Source organism: Bidens hawaiensis, unplaced genomic scaffold (assembly GCF_021521415.1).
Source record: "Bidens hawaiensis isolate Kalapana, Puna unplaced genomic scaffold, B.hawaiensis_p1.1 tig00001206_1, whole genome shotgun sequence".
NCBI classification, from domain to species: Eukaryota; Viridiplantae; Streptophyta; class Magnoliopsida; order Asterales; family Asteraceae; genus Bidens; species Bidens hawaiensis.
Window position 1 is genome coordinate 1885446 of NW_027491069.1, and position 10090 is coordinate 1895535.

The following is a 10090-nucleotide window of genomic DNA, read 5'->3' on the forward strand; positions in this document are numbered from 1 at the left end:
AATTACGTACAAACCTCAAATGCAATTATATAATATAAACCTGGAAAATAATTTAATGGATTTATAGGCAAGATAAGATATTTAAAGCTTTAAATTGATAAGATAACAACAAATTTCGTTTAGTGCAGCTGGCAACGGATTCAAGTGTTAAATTTGGGGTTTGAGGTCACGAGTTCGAATCATGTTTAATGAGAAGTTTGTATTTAAATGTATATTTTTCAACCCGGCCAGATCCATTTCTCATAACCCAGGTCCGGTTTAAATGATCCAGAAGTTTTTGGCTCAACCCGGTTTGAACAGTAACTACCCGGTTTAACAGTCACACGCCACGTCAAGCGCCATGTCATCAATAATTAACGGAGTTAACTGTTTTTTTAAACTGGGATTGTTATTGGTCACAACACTAATAGTTAAGATTGTCACCGGTCAAATTGTTAGTTGGGATTATTATTGGCCAATAGTTAATAGTTGGGATTATTAATATCCAATTTTCCTAGCAATTATCATTTCCCACCACTGCTCTCGGTGTTCGGTTTTGCAGGTCATGGCCACCGGGACTTATAATAGTTGTTAGCATCGATTTACTGAAGAATATTAGGCTAGGCCCAAGAGGGTTACACTCGCGTCATCTCACCATCGGTCGACATATTAGGTTAAGCCTACCAAGAGTTAACTTAGTGTTTCTTCATGTCAACATCCCATTTTTATTGCATCATCAACGATATTAACTTTAGATACTTCACGTGCTTTAGTTGCAGGGAATCAATTTTGAAAGAAAAATCGAGCTTGATAAAAAGATCGATTAAAAATATTTTAAAAACTCGAACAAATAAATAAACATATTTTTGTATTTTTGATTTTTCTATTTTTTAGTGTTTTTTTTTTCTAAAGAGCCACTATGTAAGCATACTATCTAAATTACCTTTGATCAAACTTCAAATTTGAACTTTGAACACGTAAGTCAATAACGATTGTGAATATGATTTGTCCACATTAAACTCTCATAATTGTTTCCCTGTATTGCTTTGTGATACTTAAGGTGGTTTTAGTATTATTAAATGGACCCTACACTCAAAGTATAGTGTCTAGTCTTGATATCATACGAGAAAGCTTTCCTTACCATATTTTTCACAATTGTGTACCATGATTTATAAAAATATTTTGACATTGACAATTGAGCTCAAAAGAGAAATAAGAATGGACCATACTTGTTTAAACACAATTCGAACGAAATTCATCCTCGTGAACAATAGAAACATGTGATATATTGATGAAGCCATACGGTAGCTACTATATGGATCCAACATATCGCATTTGTTTTAGTTTTAAGTATGTTCATTTGTATCATATGTTGGGTGCTGTTTGTTTTTCAGAGGTAAAACGTCAGAAGACTGCGAAACCACATCTGCCAACATCTGTAGCAGAAGAGGTGGACCAAAACTCTGCAGTCTGCAACAAGAAGACTGTTTGTTTTTTAATATCTGCAGACTGCTAAAATAAGCTGAAATTTAAATAAACTGAAATATAAATAAAAAAGGTCTTCAACATCAAAATTTAAATAATAGTCAACAACACTGAAATAATATTCATAATACCACAAACATTTTTTAAATCATTTATTCCGTATTTTGCATTAACTGCTCAGCAATTTCATCTCTTAATTGAGTCATATATTCCCGATCTGATGCAGTGCCAAGTGCTTCAACCTCGTCTTCATCAGCATCAATTTGCCCACGACTATTTCCAATCGACACATTGGGTTGATCGTATTGTGTAAACAACTCATCGTCCAAACCTTGTTTCCTAATAAAATTATGTAGCGCGAAACATGCAACGGTAACGTTCCTTTGTGTTTCCAATGGAAATGGTGCCATCCTCTTCAATATAGGGAATCTTGCTTTCAAGACACCAAAAGCACGCTCAATGACGTTTCGAAGTTTTGCATGTGCATGATTAAATTTTTCTTTATTGGTTAACGCACGTCTCCGACGAAAATCTCCAAGCCAATACCTCACATTACGATATGGAGCCATAAATCCTCGTATGTGTGCATACGCGGCGTCACAAAGATAGTATTTCTCTGTAAATATTTTCAATTAATTACAATATTAAACTAACATAGAAATAATTAACAAACAATAAAAATACCTGATGGTGGAAATGGGAATGGCGCGTGTGGATCTAATAATGCCTCTGATAATATTCTAGAATCATGTGCTACCCCTTCCCATCCGGCCACAAGAAAAGTAAAAATCATGTTAAAATCACAAATTGCTAATACGTTTTGATAACAATCACCCTTTCCCCTTCCTCTATATAAATCTTGTTGCCTAGTAGGAACAACAGCATGTATCAAGGTCCCATCAAGTGCACCAACCGCTCCTTTAAAAATCTTTCGTAGCCTCTTGTTATGTCCCGGAATGTTTGGATTCGGATTGAAAGAAGTTGGTACTATCATATCTTTGGCGAAAAGCATCATTTTATCCAACACTTCATGAAAGAATTTATGAATTGTTTGCTTTGAGTGTTGAAATCTACGCTTGATAACCACGTAACGTTGGTTATGGCCGATTATCATAAAAAACATAGCCATCTTTTCCTCAACCGAAACATGTTTACTATCCTTTAACGAATAATTTGTTCTAAAATGTGCACATAGTCGAACAAATGATTCACGGGACATGCGTAACAATTCAATGCATTGTTTGGGATTTCCTTGCAATAACTCTAACGTGTATTTATGTCCCATCATTGCCGAATCATTGTCTCGTTTTCGTTTCAAACCCCTCTTCCAAAAAAAGCGGATATACAAGTACATAACAACTACCAGAAGTATTTTCTCATCATTATTCATTATGAACCTGTTAATAAAACATAAACAACCATGTCATAAAGCATAAACAACCATTATCATAAAGCATAAACAACCATGTCACATAGCCATAAAATAATATACAATGTGTTAAACTTAACCAAAAAGCATAGAATGTTTTCAACATAACTAAAAAAACATACACCAAAAACAAATAATGTTTTCAACAAAACAAAAACTACTTCAAAAGTCCTAAATTTTTAGCCGTCATCTCGATCTACCCTTTTAACACGACGGGAACATTTGGCAATGCCATCCACGCCTCTCTCATGTCCGTGGACATTCCAAAAATATGAAAAGCAACCAAATATAGAGGGTCCGTCGGCTCTAACCCAACCAAACTTAACTTCTCAGAACACTCAACAACTGTTGTAACTACCGGGCGTTTTTTTTCAGGTTTTTACCTAGTCAAATGTCGCAAAGCATTTTTCATGTGAAGTGCTAAATCCTCAAAAGTGACAGATGATGATGGTTTTGAGGTTTTAGCCCTTTTGGGGGTAGGCTCGGGAGTAGGCTCAGGAGTAGGCTCAAAAGTAGGCTCGGTAGTAGGCCCGGTAGTAGGACTAGTGCAGGCATCATCTTCTGTGTTGTCCATAATCATCAGTTGTTGGACCGATTGGAGCCGATGACAAGAGGATGATCCAACCACTGATGTTTGGGTTGAGGTCCACTTGCGATTCCCCGTGGCAATATTCTCATCAAACAGTTGTGCATGAAGTTCCGGAAATGCTAATGGAGTTGTTTTTAAGGATGCCGCTTTCGAATGCCCCTAAAAAAATAATGGTAGATGTTAAAAAATAAACTAGGGGTGGACTTTAAGGTAGAGGTAGATGTTAAAAAATAAAAATATACGAACATACCTTCTTAAAGTCTTCCCATTCCTTGTTCGTTAAGGTAAAGGTATTTGTTTGAGGGTTGTAGATGTTGCCGGTTTTGTTTTTCTTGTACAACCATCCTATGTATTTGGCTTTAAGATTATCATAGGCGTTTTTGACTTGTTTTTGACTCAAATCCAATCCAAACTTTTCCTTAAGAACCCGTATTACCTTAGCCCACGATTCTTTGTGCAAACTCAACCCTTTTTTACCCACGGCGTTTTTCTCTTCAATGCATGTTTCTAATAAACATTTTATTTGCTCATTCGACCAATGTTGTTTCTCTACCATTTTTATGATCAACTAACAAGAAACAACAATTCTATTAAAACAACAATTCATCGAACCTAAAATTAAAAGGCACACATCAATAAACTATTTTCTCAAATAGAGAAAATCAGTTTATGAGAAAATCAGTTTATGTACAATGTCCAAGTTAGGAAAAGGCACACATAAATAAACTATTTTCTCAAATAAAATTAACAAACCCAGAATCAAGTCATCAATCAAAAGCATATATTCAAAGTTGAATTAAAATATCAAATAAACAGATACACATCAAAGCCAACAAAATTTAAATTACACGCAACCATTTAAGGTGCCACACGAGCTCGAGCTTAGGCTCATTTAAGGTTTTCTGAAAATACATAAAAATAGCTAATAATGTGTATGAATTAATTAATAAATAATAAACGAGTCGAGCTCGAGCTTGAAAAAAACGACTCACAAGCTGAGCCGAGCTTATTAAAAGGATATCAAAACTAGCAGTTCCCCACAAACCACAACAAACACAAACCACCAAATTTACACCCCACCCCCAAAACAATCATCCTGTTGTGGGGCAGTGTGAGATATGATTGAGTGTACATGGTGCAAGTTAGCAAAAGGTGCACCATCATCAATAAACAATTATCTCAATAAAAGTATGCATCACTGTTACAAGTTCATGTTTTATCCATTCAAGAGGTGCTTAATACAATCATAGTATGAATTTAACTATATTATTGCATATTCATAAAGAATAGAAAGAAAGCATAACCTGAAAAATTGTTTAAAATGAAAACGAAAAGTTTAAAATCAGTTTATAGTTTAAAATGAAAACTATATCAATTTAACAATTTCATCAAAAAGTTTAAAATGAAAACGAAAATGAGAAAATCAGTTTATGTAACTAGAAAAATTGTTTAACAATGAACCAATTTAACTATCAAAGGCCCAAATTTATGATTTTGTATTGACCTAAATTCAAAATACCTAAATGAAAAGAATAGAAAGAAAGCATAACCCTAAAATGAATCATTTACCTTCAAGAAGATGCGGAGCAGCGGCGGCGGCGTGTGAGTGGAGCGGCGGCGGTGTGGAGGTAGCCGGCGGGTTGCGGCCGGCGGTGTGGAGGTAGCCGGCGTGGTGAGTGGAGCGGCCGGCGGCAGTGGAGAGGAGTTAGGAGGAGGAGTGGAGTTAGGGTTAGGAGGAGGATGATGATCAATGAAATAAAATGGGTAGAAGAGGTTCAGAAGTAATAATACCAACACTTTTGTGAGAAGAGGGCGCGCAGACGTTTTTTAATGAAACGTCTTCGGAAAAAACAAACAAGCTGCAGAGCCCAAGCTCTGTGCACCCTCTTCTCAGTGCAGACAAGAGGTGGAGAAGTGCTTTTGAGGAAAAACAAACAACACCTTGGTATCCATATGGTAGATACATGTCGTATGACATATCCACACGCCTCATATCATATGTTCATTGGCTAAGAGGTAAAAGATAACAAATATACATCGTATGACACATTCATAGAATATGGAAGATATCCATCAATTCCTTTTATTGTATCATTTCTAGTAAAAGCAAAACACTTAAAACTAAAAACTCAAAACCAAGGATGAGCATTTAGTACCGAGTATTGGTACAAATACTCATACCGTACCCGTACCCGTACCCTACTCAATTTACCGATATATATACAGATGAACATCATGTAGCGAGTGGTTACTATACCAATACCGCATTGAAAGTTCGATACCTGCTTTCCTTGAAATCTGGTACCCGTATTCTCAATACCCATACCGTACCGATCCCCTCCCTAGTCAAATTACCATGTTGACAAATTACACCATAACCAAAACAAATAACAATTCCTCCATTCCAAGAGATTTATGTTTTTAGAACACTTAATAATTCACTAGTAAAGATGTTCCTGTTTAAACACAAAACCAGTGAAGCCTTTGTCTTCCTTCCGGATTCAAATAAATCGAAACCATGTCCACCAAACGGTCACACCTCCGACTCCGATTCACTTCCAACCACCGACTCAACCCTTACCTCGCCCCATCCTTCTTCCTCTTCACCATCATCCTCTTCCTCGCTTTCAAACCCACCCACCACCCAAACCCCACAAAACCCACCACCTTGCCGGACCCTCCCCGGTTCGCCTACTTCATCACCGGAACCAAAGGCGACGTGGGCCGTCTTCACCGGCTGCTCCGGGCGGTGTACCATCCGAGAAACTATTACTTGCTGCATCTGGATCTGGAGGCTTCGGACGCAGAGAGAGTTGATCTGGCGAAGAGGGTGGAGAGTAAGAATGTGATGGTGATTGGGAAGGGTAATTTGGTAACTTCGAAAGGACCGACGATGATCGCGTGTATGCTGCAGGCGGTGGCGGTGTTGCTGAAGCAGGGGAAGGATTGGGACTGGTTTATTAATCTTAGTGCTTCTGATTATCCTCTCATGCCTCAAGATGGTTAGTGTTTTTATGCTTTTTAATTGCATATAGACTCTATACTCATAGTTGTAAAAATCCCGATTAATCACTAGTCCCCACCGTCTGTAGTCTATACCAAAAGCTGCATATATTGAAATGCCCCATATGTGTTTGTTTGTAGTTGAATATTTGATGAATTCTATTAGAGTATTAGTGCTTTGAAACTTTCTTCTAGTTATCTTTAATGTGTATGATGAACAAAGTTTTTCACTTTTGGATAAATTCGAGTAGGGATGAGCGTTTTTGGTACGGGTACCAGTACCGAATTGGTACCGTCGGTACCAAGTTTTGAGTTTTCGGTATCGGTACGGTACCGGCATTTCCCGAATTTTTCACAAAATACCGGTACCGAACCGAACATTTCAGTACTGGTACCGGTACCAACTATTTCCGAATTTCGGGATCGGGATCGACCGGTACCATCCCTAAATTTGAGTATCACATTGAAGTTGCAATAATGGGTTGTTTCGAGTGTTTGGAAAATTCTAGTTATTTAAGAACTTAGACCATGAATTACACTTTTGGGAAAAGAGGAGTTACATTAGAGTAAAAGTCTTTCAAGTTAGGTTGTTAATCCAGGGTAATTAGGCATATTATGCTACATTTTAGTTATGAATCCAAACAAACAGATGATCAGTATCAAAATACCAATTAGGCGCCTCCCCGAAACAAGGGTAATTCGATGTTTGTTTGGTCCTAGCGTCTTGCTAGTTTTTGAACGCAAGTTGCCATTTCAAAAAAAAAAAAAAACACAAAAAGGCATCTAATATATTGCTTTGTAAGGATTAAGAAACACTAAATATTAAGGGCTTTGTAAGTTTTGTAAAATTTAAATACTCGCTGCAATTAAGTCGGTTCCATGTTTTTCGGGGTTTTCATCTTATTTTTGTGTTTTTAATTTGCAGATATTCTCCACATTTTCTCCTACCTGCCACGGGATTTGAACTTTCTTGAGCACACAACCAACATCGGCTGGAAAGAGTGCGTTTAGTGATACATGATCTGTCACTTTGATAAGCTACATAGCACGATAATAATACTTCAGTAACTCTAATTTCTTAAACTTTTTTTAGGTTTCAAAGGGCAAGACCAATTATTATTGACCCTGGTTTATATCATTCAAAGAAATCCGGCGTATTTTGGGCCAAAGAAAAAAGATCCATGCCCGTTTCGTTCAAGCTCTTCATGGGTACTTGATCTACATTAGTTGTAATAATGCAGCTTTTTAATTTCATTTAAAACATCAGTCTATAATTATTTCTACATTTTATTCAACAGGTTCTGCTTGGGTTGTGCTAACCAGACCGTTTTTGGAGTTCTGTGTATGGGGATGGGACAATCTTCCTAGGACTCTTCTAATGTACTACACAAACTTCTTGTCATCACCCGAGGGCTACTTTCACACCGTTATATGTAACCATAAAGATTACCAAAACACAACTGTTAATCATGACATGCACTATATTAAATGGGACAGCCCGCCAAAGCAGTACCCTGTAAATCTCACGGTACAACATTTTTATGAGATGATCGAGAGTGGGGCCCCCTTTGGCCATTCTTTCCCAAAAGACGATCCGGTTCTTGATAAAATTGATGCCGAGCTTTTGGGAAGGAGGTCGGACCAAAGAGGTGTGATTTTTCGGAAGATGGATGTTATTAGACCGTCTATGGGTTCAAAGAGACTTGAGAAACTCGTGTCTGATCTTTTGAGTACCCAAAATTTTAGGCCTAGACAGTGTAAGTAATATGGTTATAAAGGCATCGTGACAGTTATTATTTTCGATTTTCTGTTGTGATTGTGATTTTTGGTTGGTATAGATGGGTTGACCCGTTAACATATTTTTGTTCTTTTTTGTTGAATTCTATACATTGGTGAAGTAAATATGGTAAAGGAAGTTTATTGTTGGAAGATAATAGGTTTCATATCTGGATCTTCATCTCAATTCTAGTCATTGTGTTTACTTAATATATAGATAGTTACTCTATAGCTTTTATCATTTGTAAAACACGATTAACTACATAAAAGTTTCTAAGAGGGTGTTTGGCTAAGCTTTTTAAATTTTTTTTAAATTTTCAAAAGCTTAGCCAAACACCCCCTAAAAAGATCAAATTAAGTGGGTTGTTTCTTCAAACAAGCATGTCAAAACATTCATAAGGCTAAAATAGTTTTATTTTTAGGGGCATGCTTACTGTCTTGCCTGTTTTGGCCTTGCCATCGGGAGGGTTTGTCAAAGTTAACAATGCTTACTGTCTTGCCTGAATTGGCTTTGCCATCGGGAGGGTTTGTCAAAGTTAACAATGCCTACTGTCTTGCCTGATTTGGCTTTGCCATCAGGAGGGTTTGTCAAAGTTAACATGACCTACTGTCTTGCCTGAATCGGCTTTGCCATTGGGATCAGGAAGGTTTGTCAAAGAGTGGCGCATCACCTTGAAAGACTTGCCTGTCCCGTGTTGGCTCGTACCAGCGGGCGGGTTATGTCAATTAGGGATGCTACCTGGTTGATCCTGCCAGTAGTCATATGCTTGTCTCAAAGATTAAGCCATGCATGTGTAAGTATGAACAAATTCAGACTGTGAAACTGCGAATGGCTCATTAAATCAGTTATAGTTTGTTTGATGGTATCTTGCTACTCGGATAACCGTAGTAATTCTAGAGCTAATACGTGCAACAAACCCCGACTTCTGGAAGGGATGCATTTATTAGATAAAAGGTCGACGCGGGCATTACATATATCCTCTCTCTAACTTCTCTTATTACATATTTTCTCAATGCTAAACATACAATTACATATCTCCCCTCCCTAAACAACATAAATTACATATCTCTCCATTTCATTAAAATTAACTAACTAAATGACTAATTTACCCTTAATAAACCAATTTACATGGATCCCCTCCTTAATATTAAAATTTACATAATCTTCATGTATCAAAAGCCACCATGTATATTCTTTATCTGTGCTAAAGAAATTATCTTACAAAAATATGCATACAAACATAAATATCCAAATTTATACATATTATAAAATTAGGTTTTATGTTCTCTTTATGCATATAAACAAAAATTGTTACCAGTCAGTTGAGGTCCTCGGAAGAGCGCTGGACGCCGCCGGAGGAAGTGCCGCATGCCGCTGGAGGAATTAGCGCGAACACCGTAGGAAGCCGCGAACTTCGGAGGAAGCGCGACTGCTATGTTCGTTCTCTGAAGATGGAAGCTGTGTTCGTTCCCTTCTCTGAATATGGAATATGGAAGGACTATTGAGTTGAAGCTGTGTTTTTTTTTTACCAGGTTTGTAAATTGAAGAGGGTAGGTATTGTAAATTAAAGAGGGTAGTATGGTAATTGTATACCAGAAGGGGAGATATGTAATTACATGTTTAAGATTTGGAAAATATGTAATATGCTAAGTTAGGGAGGGGATATATTTAATAATCTCTTATTTTTATCATTTTCCATTTGGTTAGCTACAATGTCTCTTTAGAAACAAAGACTCTTTTCATTAAAGAAAGGTTGTTTTATATATTTCACATGTAAATTGTTGTTTTAAAATACGTTTCAGTTATTCAGATCTTTAAACGATGGTAC

General features: G+C 36.9%; 1 protein-coding gene across 1 annotated transcript; it reads left to right on the forward strand.

The window, feature by feature from the left end:
* Positions 1–6000: 6000 nt before the first annotated feature.
* LOC143564663 (beta-glucuronosyltransferase GlcAT14C-like) lies at positions 6001–8288 on the forward strand. Its single transcript, XM_077051872.1, has 4 exons — positions 6001–6484; positions 7411–7486; positions 7579–7694; positions 7784–8288. Exons 1-4 carry the CDS (start codon positions 6001–6003, stop codon positions 8248–8250), a joined length of 1143 nt encoding a protein of 380 aa, XP_076907987.1. The 3' UTR covers positions 8251–8288.
* Positions 8289–10090: the final 1802 nt, after the last annotated feature.

Excerpts from the sequence above, each read along its gene's own strand:
- LOC143564663 (XM_077051872.1), top strand. The coding sequence starts at position 6,001 with ATGTCCACCAAACGGTCACACCTCCGACTCCGATTCACTTCCAACCAC. Across the intron at positions 6,485-7,410 it reads TCCTCTCATGCCTCAAGATG|ATATTCTCCACATTTTCTCC; the intron begins GTTAGTGTTTTT and ends TTTAATTTGCAG. Across the intron at positions 7,487-7,578 it reads ACCAACATCGGCTGGAAAGA|GTTTCAAAGGGCAAGACCAA; the intron begins GTGCGTTTAGTG and ends AACTTTTTTTAG.